The 26,402-nt window shown below is 40.9% G+C and overlaps 1 protein-coding gene across 2 annotated transcripts in view; it reads left to right on the top strand.

The window, feature by feature from the left end:
- FNDC3B (fibronectin type III domain containing 3B) overlaps positions 1–26,402 on the top strand; it is a 348,128-nt gene that overhangs the window by 94,936 nt on the left and 226,790 nt on the right. For both annotated transcript variants that reach the window (XM_047730593.1, XM_047730603.1), the window contains exon 3: positions 3,175–3,250. In XM_047730593.1, the coding sequence (XP_047586549.1) occupies positions 3,175–3,250 (76 nt within the window). The remainder of the gene's footprint in view (positions 1–3,174; positions 3,251–26,402) is intronic.

The raw sequence follows: 26,402 nt of genomic DNA on the forward strand, positions 1-26,402 counted from the left end.
GGAGACAGAGTAGGGGCAGAGAGGGCAAGAGAGAGAGAGAGGGGCAGGCTGCTGTCATAGGAAAGGTTAAGTGCCAGGGAGCCTGCCAGGGCGTGACTCATGCGCCTCAGGGCTGGGTGATGGAAGGCTCACTTCTGCCCTCTCATTCATGTCTGTTGTCAGGGATGAGATCCCTGGACTGGTGTGTGTCAAAACTTTATTTTTTATCTCTCCTTTATTGACAGTGAAAACAACAAGGTGGTCAGTGGACCTCAGTGTAATAAAATGCTTTCTTTTAAAATGATTCGGTGCCAGGATGAATGCGGGTTGCTCAAATAATGACTTTTGCTCTTACTAAGAAAAATTGATACTGGGACGCAGGAGATTTGCCTGGTTTCTGAGGTAATTTGGCAGATTATAATCTGGTTGCCATAGCAACCCAGCAGCAGGGAAAATTACAGGAACGAAACATTCGAAGAGAGGTATTTTAGTAGGATGCATAAAAGCTCTTTACCTATCATCTTTCCCCCTGAAGAAGCAGGGTGGGGGTCAGGAATCGGCCTCTGTAAGCAGAGAGGGGTTATCATAAATGGCTTTTGGAGGTTTTGAATGGTGGCCTGGTGTCAGGGATGGCTGAGGAACCGTTAGAGACACTTTTCATGTCATGTGAGGAGCAGGTAATGTGACAGAATGTGGAGTGTACCCCAGTTCAGAAATCCCTTTTCTTGCTTGGGACTTTCCATAATACTGGTGAATTGTACTTTCAGGACCTCCATTCAGGACACATTGTCTGACAAATATGAGAGCGGTGGAGGACAGAGTACATGAATTTGGGATTGTCAGAGAGTATCTGGGGCATAGTCTTGGTGTCCTTTGATTTTTATTTTTCCTAACTAATTAATTCTACAGGCCTGTATTATAGGTCTTACCCCTAGAGGTTTCAACACAAGAACTGATTTCTGCTCTATTACAGTAATGTTGGAATTGGTCTAAGGACTTTTAAAAAAGACACGGATTAAAAAAAAAAACACGGATAATTTTCTTTATTGGAGTGTTTTTTAAAAATTCTGTTATAATCGAGTTATGTTCTATGTTTATGTATGAATAAAGTTAAATTGAAACTATTTTCATGTTAGGAATGCCTTTAAAAGCTCAGTTTCAAGAAAGCAATTGAAATGTTTTAATCACTCTGTAGAGATCTGAAGGGATTTCCTTTTGAGTTCTTAAAATGGCATAGTGTGTTTACATTGGTGAGAATTTGAATACTTAAGACTGAAAGATTATTGACACAGTTACTGTACAGGAAAAATAAATTGCCTTGAAACCACCGTTATAATTCAAGGTAATGAGAAGCACCAGGGAGAAGCTGGGACTGCTTTTTCCTGAATGATCTTGTTTTCTCCAGTTAATGCATTTCCTGATTTAAATAATTTTAATATCCTAACAATGTCTCCTGTGGTGAATTATTAGAAGAAACAAAATACATGGATATTAAAGGTTTAGATTTTAAAGATGAAACGGCTCTGATCTCAAACATTTTTACGGAACAGAAATTTAGGTACATGCAGTAAATAAAGTTGACTTTTTAAAAAAAAAAGTTGACTTTTTAAATTGAATATTATGAAAGCTTAATTTCTAAGTTAAAATATTATTTGCACTTGTTTTCCTTGTGTTTTTACGACTTTGATTATTCATTCAGTAGAAATAGTTATCAAGCGCTTATTCTAGGCCGGGTACAGTTTTGAGCCCTTAAGTCCTTACAGAGTCAATATTAAAGAAGTAAAGACAGACCCTAGAATAATTGCGGAGCTCACTGGAGTTGTCAGTTCTAGGAAGGAGATGTACAGATGTACAGATGTGTGCGAGGGCGCACACACCTGTGTTACGACACACGGTGGGAGGCCTGTCCTGTCCTGAAAAGCTGTTGCCACTTCTTAGGCTGACAGGAATCGTTAGGCATGAGTCACTCGTCAGGGAAGGAGTAAGGTGGGTGGCAGGCAGAGATGAAGAAGGACAGGGAACGGTACGCCTGATGGTTTCGACGCAGGGAGGGACAAGGCTTGCTCCGAGAACCCTGAGATGAATGTGACACCGACCTCTGTCCAGTTTCCAGAAATGGACAGTCATTATTTTCGTAGTGTCAACCTTGCCCATGGTGTGATATTTCACCTCAGTTTTTAAGCTTAGATTATGTCCTTTGGTTTGTATTTAGATGTAAATCCAGTGATTTTTTTTTTCCCCCTGTTGTTACCTGAAGAACTAGATGAGATCTAAAACTGAGGCTCTTGGAAGAACATACTTTGCCATGGCTCTGCATGGTCTAGCCCTGAAAGTTGCCTACTTAGATTAAATATTAGGGGCGCCTGGGTGGCTCAGTCAGTTGAGTGTCTGACTCTTGGTTTTTGGCTCAGGTTGTGATCTCAGGGCTTGTGGGAATGAGCCCCCATGGAGCTCTTCACTTCAGCAGGGGAATCTGCTTAAAGGGTCTCTCCCTCTGCCACTCTCCCACTCTTGGGTGCTCTGGTGTGCGCACGCTCTCGCTCTCTCTCTCTCTCTCTCTCTCTCTCAAATAAGTAAATAAACTTTTTAAAATAAATATTAATGTTCACTGACATTTAGATAACAGATTAAAAAATTTGAGTGTTTGAGACCTATTTATAATATTATTATTCATTTATTTTATAGTGTGTACTACTAATTCCAGAACTTACACAGATACTTTATTTTCTGAACATTTTTCTTACAAATTGCTGCCTTTTGTTACACAGTGGACTTCTACAACCCGAATCAGTAATGGACACTTAGGAAGAATGTGTGCTGCAGTGTTTGCCCAGAGCCACGTTTCTCTGTGCCTTTTTTCCCTTATAAGCATAGTATCTGGTCTTGTTTCTTCTTGATTTCTCGTTTCTAAATTAGTGAAAGAAAAAAAGGAATTGTGTGAGAGTAAAAAAAGTTGAGCTTTTTAGGTATGTAACATCATAACCAATGCAGGAGAATTCACTTAGCTAAATTCAAGTGGGTATACTGACCCCCCTCAACTCTGAACCAGGTCTAAGACCTATCCTAAGTTTTGTGTTGATACAGGGTTCTGTGCCGCACACGTCCTGTCTAGTGCATAAATTCAGGTAATAAAACTGTGGAAGAGAAGCCCAAGATGCTCTAGTGTTAAATTGAAATTAATGTGTTATTTTGCAGGTCATTCTGGTTCAAGTTAATCCAGGTGAGACTTTCACAATAAGAGCAGAGGATGGAACACTTCAGTGCATTCAAGGTAAGGAAATTCTTGTAAGCCTCCAACGAGAGGAGTTTCTCTTTTATTTCTTGTTTAAAGGGTGTAGAGTTGTTCTTTGTGTCTCCATATCACTTACCTTGGATTTTTAAAAACGTTTTACTCTTTCTGTGAAATAGAGTCTCAATGCTAATGTAGGCCTATGATAAATAAAGGGGCAAAGGTAAATACCTCTAGTGTTCTGTTGACTTTTAAGTGAGTGAGTTTAACTTGGGAAGACTTGCAGTATTTTTTAATATATTATGGAATTTGGAAAATGTTGAGATTTTGAAGGACCTCAAATTTTCCATTGAGAACAATAACTTTTTCAAATTAGTTAAAACTTTCAAATACATAATGTGAGGCCAACGAGATGATGTTTTTTGAGGTAAGATCTGTAGTAAGTATCTGTTACTTGTTTTACTGATTAACAGATTGCTCCAAAATCTAGAGGCTTAAAACAACATGTATTATCTCAGTTTTTGTGGGTCAGGAATTTAGGTCCAGCTTAGCTGTGTCCCACAGCCCTGGGCCTCTCAAGATACCGAAATCCAGGTGTGGGCTAGAGCTGCCATCCTTGGAAGGCATGTCTAAGGGTCAGTCTGTTTCCAGGCTTGCTTGAGGGGTTGTTGGTAGGGTTTAGGTTTTTGTGGGCTATTGGCAGGTGGCTTCCCTCAGTTCCTTGCTAAGCCTTCTCCGTGAGGCAGCTGGCTTCATCAGAGTAGCAACTAGAGGGCAGGGGGGTGATACCAGGTCCAATCCACTTGAGAAAGGGAATTTGCACAGTGTGGGAACACCAGCAGGCCGGAATCATTGGGGGCCATCTTAAAAAGCTGCCCATCATGGTCCATCCCCTGTCCCTAACAATTCATGGCCCTCCATATATGGAATAGTCCCTCGGAAGTTCTCTAAATGTCTTAACTCCATTACAGCATCAGCTCAGAGTCCAGAATCTTGTCTTCTAAGTAAGTTCCAGCTGTAGGTGACACTTCCTTGGGTGTAATTCTTTAAGCGTAGCTCCTAGGGCATTTCAGTTACTTCCTGTTTGTATAATCCAGTGCCGCCTCACTGTAGTTCACTTTGGAGAGAAATGGCTTAGATACTATGAACCACCGGATGCTCAGTCCAGATACATAGTTAGTCTGAAAACACTGCTGTGTCGGGGGGCGGTGTTTGCAGTAGCTCTTTTTGGCAGTGATTGGGATTATAGGGCAAATAGCAAATTGGCATGTAATGGAATTTAGTACTAGGTTAGTGATTGGCCAAGAATCTGATCAGAGCCCTCATCTTTAATTTCTGGACTTGCTCACCAATGCAGAAATGAATGAAGTGAAATGCCCTTCAGTTTTAGTTTCTCCTAATGAGCTACATGAAGAAAGGTGATTTTTCTACTGCTTTTTAAATAGCAGACCATGCCACTTTGTAGTTTTGCTACTTAATTTTGTTCCTATAGGTACAAAAACTAGGAAAAAAACTTCTACTTCTGGAGAAATGAGAGTGTTTTCAAAGATTCAGGCCCAGCCAGTTTTAATTGCAGATAGATAATCCGAAATGACTTAACCATTTTATTAATGATTTTTACATTTTACTAATGATTTTTGCATTTCTCTGACCATTATGTTCCTGAGATTGATCTTTGGTTTTCTAAGCCATTTAAAAACCGAATCTAGTCTTTGTGATGAGTCATACAAAGAAACTTAAGGTAAAAGAAAAGAGGAAATAAATATTTTAAGATAGTATGGGATATAAAATCTTTTACCTACTTGTAGTTCTGTAATAAATAGGTATTGTCAACAAATAAAACCTCAAAATCCACTTAGAAAAAGGATCATGCTAGAAAAATTAGATAAAGTCATTTCACCTACATAGAATAAACCTGGTATTTTCAGTTCAGTAAGAATGAATTTGAGCTTCTGATCATGGGAACATGGGAGCCCCATGAATTAACTGACCAGTGGACTGTGTTCCTCTACAACTGAGTGTGTGTAATACTTTCTATTGAAACCATAAAAGCAATGGATTGCTGAGTAGATCTACATATATGAAATCCACTCTTCTACGCCACCTGCTTTTGTTGCGCGTGCATGGGTGCGTGTGTGCGTGCGCTCACGTGTGTTCATCAGGTTAGTCTCTCCCCCACTTTGTGTGCGTGTGTGTGTTCATGTCAGTAATTGGTGTATTCTCCAGGAAATGTTGGAAATATTTCACTCTATTCACAATGGAAGCTTTGTTTTTTTTCATGATGATACTTTGAGATAAGTGACATTAACACCCCATCCAGTGATTTCAGAAATGCCTTTGACTAAAGCACAATTGGGGAGCTATTTATCTTGGGCTTCCTCAGTCTTCCTATGCTTTGTTCTCTTCTGAACACCCATAGACTATGGTTATCTCCATTTGGGGCATGGTGGTACCTGGCCCAATTAATTGAAATGATAGGATTGGGTGCAAGGGACCAGGACAGGGAGCTAATTGGTTTTCTAGGGCTTGGGAAGCCTTGGGACAACAGAATAAATTGCGGGAGCTGGAAGCAACCTGGAGTCCAGACCCATTGACTGTCACCATTGCATAATAGGCAGTCACTGAGTGGTGGCTTCCCCCCAGCCCCCAAGCCTTCTTTTGAGTTCCTGTGTAAGTTAGTGAATGCTTCACTCCGGGTGGGTGGAGAATATCATCATAGAATGTGGCAATAGGCAATGTATTTGTAAATTCCAACACAAATTGTAACGTTATTACTCTTTCACTGTCATTAACATCCCTGTTGTTGCCCCGATTTAGCTCTTATGTTATATTCTCTGTTAATGAGTATGATAGATAAACATGAGGCTGAGGCCTCTGGAAGTTACTTTATACACCTAAATTCCCATAGTTAGAAGAGGCAGAGTTGAGTTTCTATCCCTGGTATGTCTGACTCGAGAACATGAACTCTTTATTGTCTTGCTCTGTGGCTTTACATCAGGGAACTCCTCCTGTAGTAGGACTCCATTCCCTTTGGGCATATGACAGGAGTGAGGTGGGTTCCTGTTCCTGGAATAACAGGATTCTGAGCAGGATACCAGGATGAGTACTCAGATGGCCAACATCAAGTAGAGATGGTTTTCAGAGACTGGGTCTTTGGGATAAGACAGATGTACTGTTACCAGAACTAATAGAACACAGTATGACACAGGAGTACTGATTTAGAATTCCTTAAGTTATTTCTGCCCTGAATTAGGAACGGGCCCAGAGTTGGGGTGGGCTGAGCTTCTTGGTGGGGCTTGCGACTCCGCTGAAGAGGAAGCATCCAGTGGGAGAGGATGGGTAATGGGGGGGGGGGCAGTCTTCTTGCTTACCTTTTAAAAACCTATCAGGAGGGGCGCCTGGGTGGCTCAGTGGGTTAAGCCGCTGCCTTCGGCTCAGGTCATGATCTCAGGGTCCTGGGATCGAGTCCCGCGTCGGGCTCTCTGCTTGGCAGGGAGCCTGCTTCCTCCTCTCTCTCTCTGCCTGCCTCTCTGCCTACTTGTGATCTCTGTCAAATAAATAAATAAAATCTTTAAAAAAAAAAAAAAAACCTATCAGGAAACCATCTGAAATTGGATCATATTGTAATGGGGACTTGGGAAAGAAGCATTTGCGTTCTAGTAGAGATTAAAGTGAGGAGAATGAAGCTCTAGTTGTGCTCTTTCAATCCTAGCCAGCAGGCGGGGAGGTGGGGTGTGTGTGTGTGTGTGTGTGTGTGTGTGTGTGTGTGTGTGTGTAGGAGTGGTGGTTGGAGGTGGCCTTTCTGGAAATTTTGAAGTCATAGCCATCACTTATAGCACTATTGAAACTGGCAGTTTAATAACTTGGCTATTTCAGCACTGATATTTCAGCAGGTTAGGGATTGCTGCTGCGGTGGAGGGCGGGGATTGGGGTAGGGAACCAAGTTGATTGCCAGGCCTTCCTGGAAACTTTGAAATTATACTACTTGTAGTCAACCCTCTTTACTCATAGTCGAATTTGTCTATAGGACATTCATGATGTGACTGAAAAGACAGCAGAAGCTCACTGTGATGCCATGAAAAGGCAGTTTGGAAATTCAGAGCAAATGAATACAAAGAATATGGTTACTCTGGGGGGAAAAACAAGATTTTGTTTTCATGAGAATGTCCTTGGTGATAATGAAGGAAGAAAAACACAGGAAACCTACAGTATGCTGTGAAAGCAGATTCATTTCTAATGGGACATTTCTCAATATTTTCCATGAAACATGAATCATGGGTCTTGAAAGGGCCCCAAAAGGTCATAGTTTATTCTCACTTGGAGGCAGCACTGTACCTATGGCACCCTAGACAAAAGATTTTTCTTTCCTGGGCCAGATGAAAGTATAAAGAGCCAATTGTTAGGGGGGAAAAAAGAGATCTTAGCAATCAGTATGAATTCTTGACTTTGCTTAAATTCAGGAATTAACAGAGGGCAGCTGCAGGTCTGTCCCATTATTTTCATATCCTTGTTTGGGCTGAGGTGCTGGCAATGCAGTCTTCCTTCCTGTCCACACATGCCATCTTTTTATCTGGGCCATTTCTCTGTTCCCTATAAAATCCTTCAGCCAAAACAAATAGTACACTTCCTTTAGGGCTCTGGATCTGTCTCTCCAGGAGCCCTCCTAGACCACTCCATTCCATGCCGACCTCCACTTTCCTGGAGGAGCAGGTGGAGATGGCATTGTCCGCAACAGTCTGGTTATCTGTGCGCACTACTCTGGGGCTCTTGAAGTAGACTGTGAACCTAGTTGCGACACAGTATCTTCAACCTGCTCACCAGCCCCACAGCCTCTTAATGATTGCTGACTAGATCCTTGAACGGACCCTGGCATCCCATCAGGTGTGATGATTTTGCTTTTAAATTCTATCATTGTGCTGGGAGCTTTAAAATGTGTAGTTCAGCACTTTTCTCATGGTCTCTCAAGTCTCCTTAGAAGGACTTTCATTTCCCAAAATGTTGGATAATTGAAGCTCATCAGTTTCCTTGAGAGAAACATGTTGAGAATCTAAGGTACTTTCATATTACTTCATATTCCAATATTAAAACTTGCAATTTTTAAAAAAAGATTTTATTTTATTTGAGAGCGAGAAATGGAGGGGGAGTGGGAGAGGAAGAAGTGGATGACCCCCCCATTTCAACCTGCCCCGGCTGAGCATGGGGCCCAACATGGGACTCAATCCTAGGGCTCCAGGATCATGACCTGAGCCAAAGGCAGACCCTTAACCAATTGAGCAACCCAGGCACCCCTAAAACTGCAGTTTTCATTTGTGTGTGTGTGTGTGTAAATTTGTGTTTTAAGACTTATATACAGACTGTGAGCCTGAAGAAAATAGGTGGATGTCATGGTGATAGAAGAAAAAGATTAAAGTAAAATGCTTGGGAAGCACCATTATTTTAATAAAGAATACTATTTAAAGAAATGTAATGCTGATGTGTTTTGCCCACAAGAAATGGACTCCTTTTGCAGATGTGGTTTACTCTGCTCACTTGCAGTGAGTGGGTTGAGACCTAGAAATGACAGTAGAGCGTGTGGTAGGAGGGGAGCTCGAGGAGATCCCTGCTCCGACCGGGCTGTGGCTTGGCTGTCATGACAGTGGGGCACTTTCCCCTCCCCTCCTTATTCTCTGCAAGCCTTCTTCAGCTCTGTGTTGGATTCTCCTCCTGCCCCACTGGGCGTGGGGACTGTATCATTGAACACCACGCTCTGCTCAGGGACTCTGTGAATGATGCCATGGAGAGTGGTTCCATGTTGCTGAATCTCCTCGTCTGTCCCCCACCCCTGCCCCTCTTTGTGTGATTCAGCACCCAGGCTGCCACAGGGACTTAAACATTACTTTTTTTTTTTTTTTTTTTTTTTTAATTCCCTCATTTGGTACTTCCCTCATTTGGACTTGTTTGGCACATTAAAACACTGACCTGTCATTCTTGCTTAGAATTTTATGACAGGTCCTGAGGAACGCACATCTCTGGCTTTGTGGAGAAATGACAGGAATGGTGTCAGAGCGAGGGTTTACAACCTGAGGTAGACTATAGTTTCACAAGCAAAGCTTCTATATGGTCTACTTCTTTAAGGCAGACTCTGCATATAAATAAGAAATGCTTGTTTTACTGGCTTAAAACCAAGAAAGAAGACCTGTGGGGAATGAAGCTTGTCTGCTAAGGCTGATTGAACTCTTACCTTGGCTGACATCTGCAAACAAGTGTTCAAATATTTGGGTGGTTTGTATGTGAGTGCCTTCCCTTCCTCTGCATCTTCGCAAGTCTTTATTACATTGTTGAGTATATTTGTAGAATGTGTTTTAAGTGGAAATATTTTTTTCTTTTTACAAGACTAAGAATTTTGAGAAACTGCCTTGAAAATTCACTTCTTTTGCAGTGGAGGAGGAGGGCAGTTTGTGACTGATTGCTAATCTGAGATGTTATCCTGAAGAGTTGGGGCTCCCTTGAAAATCTTTTAGAATTGCCCAGGCTAGCTCCAGTATCCTATCTTTCTGATTGCTCCAAAACTGTATTTGGGGAGAGTTCCTTCACAGTCCTCCAGTGAGGTTCTAAGTAGGGAGGGTCTGAGTTTCTAGGAAAACTTTGAAGTACTCCATTAATTTGCCGGTTCATCTTATGGCTCTTAAATGGTAGGACAAAGCAGTCTTTTGCTTGGTGTTTGTGTGTAATATTGGGTCTCAGTGTTTTGGAGTATACCTGATCGCTGAAATGTTTGAGAGGTTTATTTTGAACGTGACGATTTGGCTTTTCTGTCACACATAGACATGTGCAGCTGTTACTTGCAAGCAGGCGTTCTCTACTTGCAAGCGGGCATTCTCAGGGTGGACCTAAGAGGCCTCTTTCAGACCCAAGCTTGTTGCTGAGCAACTAGAAGTTGACCAGTAGCGTGGTCCCCACAAGGGCTGGTAAGTACTGGTGGGCCTGGAGCAAAGTCCAGTTTCTGGAAGGGATGGGAGGAAGGTCTGTGATGGTACTTGCAGCTGTCATCACGCTGGGACTGAGTCATGTCATGAGACTGGGTTACATCAGTGTCAAATTATGTTGCTTCCCGGGAGGTGTAAAGTCCCTGTCAAGGGAGGTACCCAGTGTGTCTGCTGCTTTCTGTCCTTCTCCTTCTGCCCTTGCCAGTTATCTTGATGGTTTATTGCTGTTCTTGCTTTTGCATAATTAAGACAGATAAAACCTCACCCAATATTACGTTGTCAGATGTTGGCCTTTTTCTCCATGTAAAGTTCTAGTGATTTGATCTGTTCGAAGTTGTATAGATGATGTTTTCAAAGTCAGTGCTATATAGTATGATCCCTGGCTGTCCGCTAGCTAAGGCTTAACCTCTCAGCCTCCCTCTTCTTTCCTAAGGTGGGGATAACGCTAATACGTATCCATTGGAAGAGCCTTTGTCATCATCATTATCTAGTAATGGATGTAGCTTTACTGATTATTTTTGTTCTAAGGAGATGTCACAATAAATCGTGGGCTATGATGTGATTATCCTGCTCATGGAAATCTGTAGAAGGTCTGGCCTCCATATTACTGCCTGCGTATACTAGGCTTGCTTTCATGGGGTCTGATGAAGGTTTATGGGAATGTATATATTGTTCAGATGCAAGTTGTTGATAAAACCAGCCCATTGTTCCATGCATTTAAAGTAAGCTCTGTGGTAGCTCAAGCTTTAGTTATTGCTTTCCTTTGGGGTGATAGGTAGTTAACTCTCACAGCAGGCCCGAGGGACCATATTGAGACAGGCCTACAGAGCAGTTCCTCTGGGTTTGCCTTGCTTTTTACATTTCGATTAAATTCCATACTACTTTTTTTTTTTTTTGTTTTTTTTTTTTAATTTTTAAGTAGGCTCCACACCCAGTGTGGGGCTTGAACTCAGGACCTTGAGATCAAGAGTCACATGCTCTATCACTGAGCCAGCCAGGGGATCTAAGTTTCATACAGATTTTAATCTGCATTTAGTGTGTCCTGCTCTTTGGCATGACTGAAGGGCTGTAAGGCATATGGGTAAGATCTTGGGGGTTTTGGAGCGAGATTACCTAGTTTAGAACTTCCTTGCATCTTACTTGTATATCATAGAATTAGTTATTTCTCCATACCTCTGTTTCCTTATCTGTAGAATTGGGAATGACGATACTGGTCTTGAAGTGTCACCCCGAGGATTAAATGACATACTGTGTAGAAAGTTTCAGAGTCCTTGTAAACTCCAGTAAATAGGAGCCATTGTAAGGGTAGACATTGAATGACTCTTCATTTTCGTTACCTGTCATTTTTAAAATATCCCAGGAGAGCCTACGTGAACTTGTGGGATTGGTTAGAATTTTCTCTTAGATGTCTTGGGGCACCCAGGTAGCTCAGTCGTTAAGATGTCTTCACATTCTTGTTGTAATGCTTCAAAAGAACACATTTCAAAAATTAGGTGATGGGAATTTAGCTTGTGTGCCCTTTTGCCTTTCAGACTTGAACAAAGGTTAAAATGTTATTTCTGAAGGTACCACTGCTTGGAGTTCCTTAAATGTCTCAGATCTTTGCATGCCTGCTAATTCAGAAGAGTGAACAGTGTCCCATTACCTCACTTGTCTGCCACATTTCATAGCTTGTAGTCTGTGGGGTCTTGCTTTCTTCTTTCTGTATTTTTTACTCTTAGAACTTGAAGTGGAAAACAGCATGTTGGAAGTGTCTTTAAGGAAGACTGTAAAGGGTTCTTTGGAGGGTAGGTTTCTTCAAGGGTGGGGGTCATACCTACTGATCTTTGTATCCCAGAACCTATCCAGCACCTACTGGGCATCCAGTATAAAGGAAAGTCACTAATAAACTGCTAAAAATTCATGTTAAAGTGATGAAAAAATTCTGAGTTACTTCACAGAGGTTCTTTTTCCTTTTTGTCTGTTATTGTACTTAATTATGTTTACTCTCAGTTTTTCAAATTAGGATAATGAATGCAGGTAAGAGGGGTTTTTAAAAGCATAGCTATTCTGAAGAAGCCTATTATATGGGTTAGGTCTGCTTACCAATAAAAAGCATGAGGGAATGATTATTCTATTCATTTTTCTGATAACTTTTTTCCTTTTGTGAGAAGTAGGCTGGAAACATCTTGGAAAATATTTTTTAAGGCTATTTAATAGTAAAAAGATAGACTAACTTTATCTTTTATGTTACTGGCAAATATTTTTTTTTTCCTTTTTTAAAGATTTTATTTATTTATTTGTCAGAGAGAGAGAGCGAGCACAGGCAGACAGAGTGGCAGGCAGAGGCAGAGGGAGAAGCAGGCTCCCCACAGAACGAGGAGCCCGATGTGGGACTCGATCCCAGTACGCTGGGATCATGACCTGAGCCGAAGGCAGCGGCTTAACCCACTGAGCCACCCAGGCGTCCCACTGGCAAATATTTTTGTGTAGATTACTTATTTATGTTTTATAAATGTTTTTGTGCAGTTAGAAATTATTGCATTTATCTGTAGTAATGAACTCTCAAACTCTTGTCAGACCCAGGGATGGATAGAGTACACTCTATGAGACTGAGGGGCACGAGGATAGAGTACACTTTACATTGTAAATTAAATGGAGTAGTTTTTCTCTACCACCAGTGTGATCAAAGTGGCAGGGAGGGAGGTGGTGAGATGGGTGATTGGGAGGGACAGGCAGGAGGCCAGGAGAGTCTGGGTGAGGGCAGTGGAGAGGGCCACGTGTAGAAGTGGGAGCAGAAGTCATAGGTGTGTAGAACGTGGTCATGACTTGCTGGCCAAAGGCATATACGCAGAAGAGATGGGGTGAGTGATGGGCTCTAACCGAATTGTACGTTTCTCGAAGATAGGCAGAATCTAGTCTTCCGAAAAGTTTTTGTCCTTTAATAGTGAACATTTTGTACTCTCTCCTAATTGGACAAGCCATGGGATGAACAAAAAAGGATTAAAAAGAAGGGCAAACTTGGGGTGCCTGGGTGGCTCAGTGGGTTAAGCCTCTGCCTTCAGCTCAGGTCATGATCCCAGAGTCCTGGGATCGAGCCCTGCATCGGGCTCTCTGCCCGGTGGGGAGCCTGCCTCTCTCTCTCTGCCTGCCTCTCTGCCTACTTGTGATCTCTGTCAAATAAATAAATAAATAAAATCTTTAAGGAAAAAAAGAGGCAAACTTAAAAAAAGGTAAATAGAAGATGGCGGAGAAGTAGCAGGCTGAGACTACTTCGGGTAGCCGGAGATCAGCTAAATAGCTTATCTAAAGATTGCAAACACCTACAAATCCAACGGGAGATTGAAGAGAAGAAGAACAGCAATTCTAGAAACAGAAAATCAACCACTATCTGAAAGGTAGGACTGGCGGAGAAGTGAATCCAAAGCGGAGAAGTGAATCCAAAGCGACGGGAAGATAGACCGCGGGGGGAGGGGCCGGCTCCCGGCGAGCGGCGGAGCAACGGAGCAAAATCAGGACTTTTAAAAGTCTGTTCCACTGAGGGACATTGCTCCAGAGGCTTAACTGGGGTGAAGCCCAGGCGGGGTCAGCGCGGCCTCAGGTCCCGCAGGGTCGCAGAAGGATCGGGGGTGTCTGAGTGTCGCAGAGATTACCGGTATTAGAACGGGGAAGCCGGCTGCAGAGACAGAGCCGAGGAGTGACTCTCAGCTTGGGGTTGCCTTGAACCAGTCGCAGGCTCGGTCAGCTTGGAGCCCGGCCGGAGGCCAGGTTCACGGGAGTCATTGGGCGCTGTTCTCTGAGGGCGCATTGAGGAGTGGGGCCCCGGGCTCTCGGCTCCTCCGGGCCGGAGACCTGGAGGCCGCCATCTTCATTCCAGTCCTCCGGAACTCTACAGAAAGCGATCAGGGAACAAAAGCTCCCGAAAGCAAACCCAAGCGGATTACTCAGCGCAGCCCCGGGTAAGGGCAGTGCAACTCCGCCTGGGGCAAAGACGCTTGAGAATCACTACAACAGGCCCCTCCCCCAGAAGATCAACGGGAAACCCAGCCAGGACCAAGTTCACCTACCAAGGAGTGCAGTTTCAATACCAAGGAGAGCGGCGGAATTCCAGAGGAGAAGAAAGCAAAGGACGGAACTCATGGCTTTCTCCCCATGATTTTTTAGCCTTGCAGTTAATTTAATTTTTTTTTCTTTTTCTCTTCTTCTGCTAAATTTTTTTAACTTTTACCGTTTTCTTTTTTAACGTTTTTTAAATAGTTTATCTAATATATATATATTTTCCTCTTTTTATATTTTTTCTTTATCGGCTTTCTTTTTTTAAATAGTTTTTTTTTTTTTCTTTTTGAACCCCTTTTTATCCCCTTTCTCCCCCCTCACAATTCGGGATCTCTTCTGATTTGGCTAAAGCATATTTTCCTGGGGTTGTTGCCACCCTTTTAGTATTTTACTTGCTCCTTCATAAACTCTTATCTGGACAAAATGACAAGGCGGAAAAATTCACAACAAAAAAAAAAGAACAAGAGGCAGTACCAAAGGCTAGGGACCTAATCAATACAGACATTGGTAATATGTCAGATATAGAGTTCAGAATGACGATTCTCAAGGTTCTAGCCGGGCTTGAAAAAGGCATGGAAGATATTAAAGCAACCCTCTCGGGAGATATAAAAGCCCTTTCTAGAGAAATAAAAGAACTAAAATCGAACCAAGTTGAAATCAAAAAAGCTATTAATGAGGTGCAATCAAAAATGGAGGCTCTCACTGCTAGGATAAATGAGGCAGAAGAAAGAATTAGCGATATAGAAGACCAAATGACAGAGAATAAAGAAGCTGAGCAAAAGAGGGACAAACAGCTACTGGACCACGAGGGGAGAATTCGAGAGATAAGTGACACCATAAGACGAAACAACATTAGAATAATTGGGATTCCAGAAGAAGAGGAAACAGAGAGGGGAGCAGAAGGTATATTGGAGAGAATTATTGGAGAGAATTTCCCCAATATGGCAAAGGGAACAAGCATCAAAATTCAGGAGGTTCAGAGAACCCCCCTCAAAATCAATAAGAATAGGTCCACACCCCGTCACCTAATAGTAAAATTTACAAGTCTTAGTGACAAAGAAAAGATCCTGAAAGCAGCCCGGGAAAAGAAGTCTGTAACGTACAATGGTAAAAATATTAGATTGGCAGCAGACTTATCCACAGAGACCTGGCAGGCCAGAAAGAGCTGGCATGATATATTCAGAGTACTAAATGAGAAAAACATGCAGCCAAGAATACTATATCCAGCTAGGCTATCATTGAAAATAGAAGGAGAGATTAAAAGCTTCCAGGACAAATAAAAACTGAAAGAATTTGCAAATACCAAACCAGCTCGACAGGAAATATTGAAAGGGGTCCTCTAAGCAAAGAGAGACCCTAAAAGTAGTAGATCAGAAAGAAACAGAGACAATATACAATAACAGTCACCTTACAGGCAATACAATGGCACTAAATTCATATCTCTCAATACTTACCCTGAATGTTAATGGGCTAAATGCCCCAATCAAAAGACACAGGGTATCAGAATGGATAAAAAACCAAAACCCATCTATATGTTGCCTACAAGAAACTCATCTTAAACCCGAAGACACCTCCAGGTTTAAAGTGAGGGGGTGGAAAAGAATTTACCATGCTAATGGACATCAGAAGAAAGCAGGAGTGGCAATCCTTATAGCAGATCAATTAGATTTTAAGCCAAAGACTATAATAAGAGATGAGGAAGGACACTATATCATACTCAAAGGAACTGTCCAACAAGAAGATCTAACAATTTTAAGTATCTATGCCCCTAACGTGGGAGCAGCCAACTATATAAACCAATTAATAACAAAATCAAAGAAACACATCGACAAGAATACAATAATAGTAGGGGATTTTAACACTCCCCTCACTGAAATGGACAGATCATCCAAGCAAAAGATCAACAAGGAAATCAAGGCCTTAAATGACACACTGGACCAGATGGACATCACAGATATATTCAGAACATTTCATCCCAAAGCAACAGAATACACATTCTTCTCTAGTGCACATGGAACATTCTCCAGAATAGATCACATTCTTGGTCCTAAATCAGGTCTCAACCGGTATCAAAAGATTGGGATCATTCCCTGCATATTTTCAGACCACAATGCTCTAAAGCTAGAACTCAATCACAAGAGGAAATTTGGAAAGAACCCAAATACATGGAGACTAAACAGCATCCTTCTAAAGAAGGAATGAATGGGTCAACCAGGAAATTAAAGAAGAATTGAAAAAATTCATGGAAACAAATGATAATGAAAACACAACGGTTCAGAATCTGTGGGACACAACAAAGGCAGTCCTGAGAGGAAAATATATAGCAGTACAAGCCTTTCTGAAGAAACAAGAAAGGTCTCAGGTGCACAACCTAACCCTACACCTAAAGGAGCTGGAGAAAGAACAAGAAAGAAACCCTAAACCCAGCAGGAGAAGAGAAATCATAAAGATTAGAGCAGAAATCAATGAAATAGAAACCAAAAAAACAATAGAACAAATCAACGAAACTAGGAGCTGGTTCTTTGAAAGAATTAATAAGATTGATAAACCCCTGGCCAGACTTATCAAAAAGAAAAGAGAAAGGACCCAAATAAATAAAATCATGAATGAAAGAGGAGAGATCACAACGAACACCAAAGAAATACAGACAATTATAAGAACATACTATGAGCAACTCTACGCCAACAAATTTGACAATCTGGAAGAAATGGATGCATTCCTAGAGACATATAAACTACCACAACTGAACCAGGAAGAAATAGAAAGCCTGAACAGACCCATAATCAGTAAGGAGATTGAAATAGTCATCAAAAATCTCCAAACAAACAAAAGCCCAGGGCCAGATGGCTTCCCAGGGGAATTCTACCAAACATTTAAAGAAGAACGAATTCCTATTCTCCTGAAACTGTTCCAAAAAATAGAAATAGAAGGAAAACTTCCAAACTCATTTTATGAGGCCAGCATCACCTTGATCCCAAAACCAGACAAGGATCCCAACAAAAAAGAGAACTACAGACCAATATCCTTGATGAACACAGATGCAAAAATTCTCGCCAAAATACTAGCCAATAGGATTCAACAGTACATTAAAAGGATTATTCACCACGACCAAGTGGGATTTATTCCAGGGCTGCAAGGTTGGTTCAACATCCGCAAATCAATCAATGTGATACAACACGTTAATAAAAGAAAGAACAAGAATCATATGATACTCTCCATAGATGCTGAAAAAGCATTTGACAAAGTACAGCATCCCTTCCTGATCAAAACTCTTCAAAGTGTAGGGATAGACGGCACATACCTCAATATTATCAAAGCCATCTATGAAAAACCCACCGCAAATATCATTCTCAATGGAGAAAAACTGAAAGCTTTTCCGCTAAGGTCAGGAACACGGCAGGGATGTCCTTTATCACCACTGCTATTCAATATAGTACTAGAAGCCCTAGCCTCAGCAATCAGACAACAAAAGGAAATTAAAGGCATCCAAATCGGCAAAGAAGAAGTCAAACTATCACTCTTTCCAGATGATATGATACTATATGTGGAAAACCCAAAAGAGTCCACTCCAAAACTGCTAGAACTTGTACAGGAATTCAGTAAAGTGTCAGGATATAAAATCAATGCACAGAAATCAGTTGCATTTCTCTACACCAACAACAAGACAGAAGAAAGAGAAATTAAGGAGTCCATCCCATTTACAATTGCACCCAAAACTATAAGATACCTAGGAATAAACCTAACCAAAGAGACTAAGAATCTATACTCAGAAAACTATAAAGTGCTCATGAAAGAAATTGAGGAAGACACAAAGAAATGGAAAAATGTTCCATGCTCCTGGATTGGAAGAATAAATATTGTGAAAATGTCTATGCTACCTAAAGCAATCTACACATTTAATGCAATTCCTATCAAAGGACCATCCATTTTTTTCAAAGAAATGGAACAAATAATCCTAAAATTTATATGGAACCAGAAAAGACCTCGAATAGCCAAAGGAATATTGAAAAAGAAAGCCAAAGTTGGTGGCATCACAATTCTGGACTTCAAGCTCTATTACAAAGCTGTCATCATCAAGACAGCATGGTACTGGCACAAAAACAGGCACATAGATCAATGGAACAGAATAGAGAGCCCAGAAATGGACCCTCAACTCTATGGTCAACTCATCTTCGACAAAGCAGGAAAGAATGTCCAATGGAAAAAAGACAGCCTCTTCAATAAATGGTGTTGGGAAAATTGGACAGCCACATGCAGAAAAATGAAATTGGATCATTTCCTTACACCACACACGAAAATAGACTCAAAATGGATGAAGGATCTCAATGTGAGAAAGGAATCCATCAAAATCCTCGAGGAGAACACAGGCAGCAACCTCTTCGACCTCAGCCGCAGCAACATCTTCCTAGGAACATCACCAAAGGCAAGGGAAGCAAGGGCAAAAATGAACTTTTGGGATTTTATCAAGATCAAAAGCTTTTGCACAGCAAAGGAAACAGTTAACAAAACCAAAAGACAACTGACAGAATGGGAGAAGATATTTGCAAATGACATATCAGATAAAGGGCTAGTGTCCAAAATCTATAAAGAACTTAGCAAACTCAACACCCAAAGAACAAATAATCCAATCAAGAAATGGGCAGAGGACATGAACAGACATTTCTGCAAAGAAGACATCCAGATGGCCAACAGACACATGAAAAAGTGCTCCACATCACTCGGCATCAGGGAAATACAAATCAAAACCACCATGAGATATCACCTCACACCAGTCAGAATGGCTAAAATTAACAAGTCAGGAAATGACAGATGCTGGCGAGGATGCGGAGAAAGGGGAACCCTCCTACACTGTTGGTGGGAATGCAAGCTGGTGCAACCACTCTGGAAAACAGCATGGAGGTTCCTCAAAATGTTGAAAATAGAACTACCCTATGACCCAGCAATTGCACTGCTGGGTATTTACCCTAAAGATACGAACGTAGTGATCCGAAGGGGCACGTGCACCCGAATGTTTATAGCAGCAATGTCTACAATAGCCAAACTATGGAAAGAACCTAGATGTCCATCTACAGACGAATGGATAAAGAAGAAGTGGTATATATACACAATGGAATACTATGCAGCCATCAAAAGAAATGAAATCTTGCCATTTGCGACGACATGGATGGAACTAGAGGGTATCATGCTTAGCGAAATAAGTCAATCGGAGAAAGACAACTATCATATGATCTCCTTGATATGAGGGAGAGGAGATGCAACATGGGGGGTTGAGGGGGTAGGAGAAGAGTAAATGAAACAAGATGGGATTGGGAGGGAGACAAACCATAAGTGACTCTTAATCTCAGAAAACAAACTGAGGGTTGATGGGGGGAGGGGATTGGGAGAGGGAGGTGGGGTTATGGATATTGGGGAGGGTATGTGCTATGGTGAGTGCTGTGAAGTGTGTAAACCTGGTGATTCGCAGACCTGTACCCCTGGGGATAAAAATATATGTTTATAAAGCTGTAACAAAAAAAAAGAAAGGATGAATACCCAAGTTTTGTAGCAACATGGACGGGACTGGAAGAGATTTGCTGAGTGAAATAAGTCAAGCAGAGAGAGTCAATTATCATATGGTTTCACTTATTTGTGGAGCATAACAAATAGCATGGAGGACAAGGGGAGATGGAGAGTAGAAGGGAGTTGAGGAAAATTAGAAGGGGAGGTGAACCATGAGAGACTATGGACTCTGAAAAACGATCTGAGAATTTTGAAGGGGTGGGGGGTGGGAGGTTGGGGACACCAGGTGGTGGGTATTGTAGAGGGCATGGATTGCATGGAGCACTGGGTGTGGTGCAAAAATAATGAATACTGTTATGCTGAAAAAAAATAAAAAATTAAAAAAAAATTAAAAAAAAGGTACATACTTTTTTCTGCTTATCAACTTGGGCATTGCTTCTCTGAGGCAGTTTTCAATGACTTGGAAGGTGTTTTGCTCACTATTTTTTAGGATGTAAAGGCAGCTGGGTAAAAGGGGAGTAAGTTTTTTCAAGTCTTCAAGTCTTTCTTTGTCTTGAGTTAAAATGGAAGCATTGCAGACTTTAAATGTGACACTTTTATGGACACTTTATATGTTGCATTAAAGAACCAGAATTAACCCCAGTTTTGTGGTAACTTTCTGGCTGTAGAAGTTTCCACATTTTTACTTAATTTAAAAAGCTTCCAATTATTAACATATTGTAAGTTCTATTTAAAAAAAAATTATTTATGAGAGAGAGAGCCTGAGCAGGAGAAGGGAGAGAGAGTATCTGCAGCATGCTTCACGCCTAGGTTGGGGCCTGGTGCTGCACTCCACCTCCTGTTGAGGTCCTGACCTGAGCTGAAACTAAGAGCCAGAGGCTTAACCAACTGAGCCACTCAGGCACCCCTGTACTTAAATTGTGTTTGAGTATAAGCATGAAATAATCACAAAATGTTAATAAAATATAGCCCAAGCATGGCATGTTATCCCATAAATTAGAAATCAAGATCTGAGTTAATTCAGTTAATTTAGTCTTTATTTATTTATTTATTTATTTATTTATTTATTTATTTATTTGAGAGAGAGAGAGAGTGAGAGTGAGAGGAGGGAGAGGGAGAAGTAGACTCCCTGCTGAGCAGTGTGCCCAGTGCCAGCTCCATTCCAGGACCCCGCGAAATGACCTGATCTGAATGCAGAAGCTTAACTAATTGAGCCATCCAGATGGCCCTGGTTAATTTATTCTTCATAATCAAGACAAGGTTTTATTCTGTGTGTCGAGCATTCACATTTTCAATGACCTAGTTCCTGCATTATATACTTAAGATAACCTCTCTGACATCTCAGAATTTTATTAATATTATTTATTCATTTCAGGATTTTAAAGCTGGTTATATTAACATCGTGGTTTGTAAATTTTGCATATCACATTACCTGGGGCACTTGTAAAAAAAAAAAATACACAGTTGATCCCTTGGCTAATTTCGGGAAATTGTCAGATTGTAGGAGAGTAAAGGCCGGGGGCCTTGGTAGTTTGGGAATGTTTCACAGTTGAGTTGAATATGCAGTGGAGATTGAAAAGCTCTGGTTCCCTTAATTCTCAGGCCAGGCTTTCCCAGGATGTCATGCCGTACCTGCTGTGGAACTGTGTCTGTTCATCAGGCTGGTGTTCTTCAAGAGGTGTTGCAGTTTTTTTAAGCGCTTCAGGATCTTTTATCTCAAATTCATATACTTATTAAGGAACCTCTTCATGGTGGTTGTTTTTATTGAACTTACTAATTAAAATTGCTATTTAGTTTCTGTTAATAAACTTCTGTTAAGTCATTAACAAGGGTCATCAAAGAGAAATTGGAGTTTGCTCCTCTCCCTGCAGTACAGATTTGTTTTACCTTTATTTTGATGTAAACTCAGTATTTGTTTCCTTATTCTGTTGTAAACTTGCACATTTCAGAGTTGATTACAGCAGGTAAGATTGTGCAGGGTGGATGGAATTGAAAAAATGAGATGGAAGATAAGCATGTTACAACTTGGCGTTCACAGAAGCTTCGTTTAGCCTCTTTCTACTTGACTTCAGGAAAGAAATTGGGCTGGCACTGTTGCTTCTCTCTTTGTTTCCTTCATTCTAGATTTTGCCTGGTACCTTGAAAAGGGGATAAGTACCCAGGAAATGTCTTGGCATTGGACTCAGGTGGTCCCCACAGCATACCTGAATCTGGGGTATTTTATCTGGTGTCAGAGGCTGATGATTATCGATAACTTCAGCATGGAAGTGTTGTTAAAACACAGACTGGTGGTGTGTCTGTGTCCTATGTGTGTCGTTGCCCATCCCCCCAACCTCCTCCTTTCTAATTCAGGTTTGGGCTGCAGGTGGCTGATAATTCACATTGCTAAGAATTTCCCCAGGCAATACTGATGTTCTTGGTTCTGGGACCAGGCTTTGAGGAAGACTGAAGAGAAGTAGGAGATTGTTGGGGTAAGGAGCCCTTGTAAGGAAATGGGATTTACAGAAGTAGTGCCCTTAAACAAAAGAGAGAACTCTTGGGATTCAGTCTGGTCATGAATTGGACAAAAGGGGGAAAAAAAAGTCCTGTGAATGCCAAAAAATAAGAAAGAATTGGCTCAAATTCTTCAGTCGTTAACTCAAAGATAGAATTATTTCTTGGTCTGAAAATTTTTCCCCCTTCCTCTTCGAGAATTTTAACAAACTGACGTTTGAATCGGGGACTCTATTTTCAAAGCATTTGTTTGTAAACAGTCTTTCAAGTTTTATCTCTTGAGTCAATCACCATTTTATCAGGAATTCCTCTTTCTTTGTGCTTCCATTCCCACATAATGAGAGTAAATAGGATTGGCAAAGATATCCTAGGAGTATTTTAAAATTGAATGAGTAACATTGTGTGTATTGGGGGGACGGTCACAGAGTTAGGAAACTTCTGCAGATAAACATACCACACTGTGTGCAGGTAATCAGCACACATGTTTTTTCCTCAGTTAGCTGTGTCGTCAAAAAGCCAAAGTGGGGGTAAAAACTCGGTAGACTCATAGGGAAATTGGCTTCAGCGTGTATATTCTAAAGAAACAGGAAGGTTTTAGGGCATAAAACTATGGGGAAAGGAAGTGACTTAGAATTCAAAAGAGATAGGACTCCACACCAGTAAGGATCTGGAATGGAGGCATGGCGCCTACAGCAGAGAGGAGAAGCCTACAGCAGAGAGGAGAAGCCTACAGCAGAGAGGAGAAGCGAGCCACAGGAGGCCATTGGGGTTGGTGAATGACTCCATAGTAACGTGGAAAACAGGATTATACGTGTTGTTTCTTTTTTTTTTTTTCCCTCCTGTGGACAGGGCACCATTGTAGAAATTCAGAACTTTGTGCCCTGTTGAAAAAATCTGTTTCAAGGGTCAAATTGAATTCCAGACCGATTATTAGTAATGAAAGTTACAGCTCTTGGGGAGCTTTCTCATGGTCTCTAGTTCTGCTGCTGTTCTGTGGCTTGAATTCATTGATCATTTTTCTACTCCTCATTGCACCTGTCATGCTGGTATCAGCAATTAACATTCCTCAGAGGTGAATAGAATGCCAGCCTCCATCTCAGATGGAACTCAAGAACAACAGGTGCATTCTACCTGTTTCTTGGCTTTCCCCAGGGTAGTCAGAAGGCAAGTAATTAACCGCAGAGCAGACTTTGGAGAAAATGAGAGTCTTTCGAATTTGAGCCAGAGTGCTGAGAAATGACACTGGGTAATATATTTAGGAGACCTAGGGAATGGTTCAACAGGAAGAGTGAAATAGCCTTGCTAACCAGGCCTCTTTAAATTTATGTCAAGCCTGTTTCCCTTTGTCCATACGCTGCACCTTCTGCACACTCTCTATTTTGTATAGCTTTTTGTTGTTGTTGACTTAGGTTCACATCTGAGGTCACTGGACTTGAACTCATAGAGTAAAAGTCAGCAGATTATATTTTTAATTTTTGAAACTCTTCCCTTTTAAATGAAGAAATCTTGTGGCAAGAGCGCCCTGAAACAAGTTTAACTCTGTTTCCATTCAGTCTAGTTCCATTGATCAGAGCCTCTCTTTCCTCACCTGAGAATAAGAGGATTGGATCAGATCCTGTTCTAAAGTTTCTCCTAGCTTTCAATTTCTTGTTACTCTCTCACTTTAATTCCTTTAGAGTTCTCTGCCATTTATACGTGCCTAATTTTCGTGAAGAGTCTAAGCTCTTCTTAAAGAAGTTCAAGTGTAGGCAGAGTTCAAGAGCTTAATTATTTAGGATTTTCTGTTTGCAAGTGAGATGGTAAGTTATCATTTGAGGCACTTTAGGTACTATATGAATTTCTCTAAAATTTATTAGCAGTAAGTTAATCTCGACTAGGAACAAAAAAGGGAAAGAAAATTACCCAGGATAAATCTTTTCAATTTTAATAATGGCTACTTTTTTTTTAAATTTAGAGAGTACTTTATTACTTTCTGTAATCAAACCTATGTAGGTAAGACCTTACATATCTAATACAGTGCATTACCCCTATACAAATGGAAAAAATTATGTGTAACATTTCTAGACCAATATGGCTATTAATTTCTATACAATGCCAGTCCAATATAGTATAACTGGGATACTTTTCCTAAAGTTGACAGCACAGCTAAAGTTTCCAAAAATTCAAAAAAATATATATATGATACAATATGTGTATGTATATATGTGATGTATGTATGTATTAATTTATATCAAAAGACCAGTAGCAGTATGTTGTGTATCAATAGCAGCAAAAGCTTTCAGGTTCTGCAGTCATCTGAACACAATTATAGAGATATCCAGCATACTCCATTAATAAAAAAGAAAAAAAGTAAAAAAAAAAAAAAACAACAACAAAAAACAAAAAACAAACCCCAACCCCAGAAAGCAGCAAAACTCTGTTACTGCAATGGTACCTGGCACCATTTTTAAATTGGCTTCTCACTCAGTAATTGCCACATTTTAAAATATATTTGTGGGGATGCCTGGGTGGCTCAGTCAGTTAAGCCTCTGCCTTCAGCTCAGGTCATGATCCCAGGGTCCTGGGATCGAGCCCCTCATCGGGCTCCCCGCTCAGCGGGAAGCCTGCTTCTCCCTCTCCCTCTGCCTGCTGCTCCTGCTGCTTGTGTGCACATGAGCGCTCACTCTCCGCACTCTCTCTCTCTCTGTATCAAATAAATAAAATCTTAAAAAAAAAATAAAATGTGTTGTGCACCTGCTGTACACCATTGGTGGTCATCCCTCACTATCGCGCTGAATCACTTGGGATTTAAAACAAGCGATAATTGGGTCCCTACCCCCGGAGATTTAGGTATTATTGGTTATGATTGGTACCCAGTATATTTTTGAAGATTGAATTGTCCTGAGTGTCATTAATTTACATTGCATTTGGTAAAACATTTGGATTTTATTTTTGTCATCTAGTATTTAAGGTATTAAGTTATTTGTGAATGGAAAAACTCCTAAAAGCACAAAAAGAGATGCTTTCTCATCCTAGGCATACTGCCTCAGCAAAAGGGTCCATATATATGTGTCTTGACTCCATATATATGTGTCTTGTTGTGCCTACCTTTTTTCCATGAACTGGGTCGCTTTGCCTTGCTGCTTGTCTCTCATCTACAGAATAGCACGCATGCCTATTCTTTTTGCGCTGGTTTCACAGGATCATTTGCTATCATCTTTTTGGATCTAGAATGCCATCGATGTTAAGATACGCCATTATGTCACATACCTCTACGAAAGAGAAGTCACCATTGTCAAATAATGACTTGCCTTCAATGTAAAACACTTTCCTATTTCAGGAGATGTTAAAATGAGGGAAAAAGGTACTCAGAATCAATGAAATACACTGATTTAGTTTTTCATTTCTCTCTCAGATTTAATTAGGTCTTTAAAAATCACAGATTGATATGGGTTTTTCCTAGTTCTGTGTTTGCATCATCAGTTCATGTTTCCTTAAATAATATAATAATAATAATAATAAAAATTGGAATAGCTTCTTCTTCTATTTTTCTGTTGTAGAGATGTGATTCATTTGTTAAACATTATCCCTTCTAAATATGTCCTGGAGAATTTAATACACAAATCACAATCTTGTGATGCTCATTGTTCGTTTTAGCTTCTCACCAAATGTTGCTCCCATTATGCCAAAAGGCCTTTTTACTTATTTATTTATTTATTTTTAAAATGATTTTTTAAAGATTTTATTTATTTATTTGACAAAGAGAGAGAGATCATAAGTAGGCAGAGAGGCAGGCAGAGTGAGAGGGGGAAGCAGGCTCCCCGCTGAGCAGAGAGCCCAGTTTGGGGCTTGATTCCAGGACCCTGGGATCATGACCTGAGCCGAAGGCAGAGGCTTAACCCACTGAGCCACCCAGGAGCCCCAAAGGCCCCCCCACCTTTTAAGTGCGTATATATGTATGAATACATATGAATACGTGTGTGTGTGCACGCGCGCGCGCACTTGCCAGTGTTACCACTTGGTGTGCGTTCTGTCTAAAACTTTTGGTAAGATTTTCACTTTGGGTTCTTTTTTTACAATTTTCAGGGCTTCTCTGTGGTTCATCCTATAAAAAACAATGTAACCCAGTTCAGCAACCTTATCATGTGCTTCTAACGTTTATATGGGAAACATTTAGTTCTTGTGATTTATTCCTGCCCCCCACCTTTTTTTTTGGCCTACAG

The sequence above is a fragment of the Lutra lutra genome, chromosome 1 (genome assembly GCF_902655055.1).
Source record: "Lutra lutra chromosome 1, mLutLut1.2, whole genome shotgun sequence".
Lineage (NCBI taxonomy): Eukaryota > Metazoa > Chordata > Mammalia > Carnivora > Mustelidae > Lutra > Lutra lutra.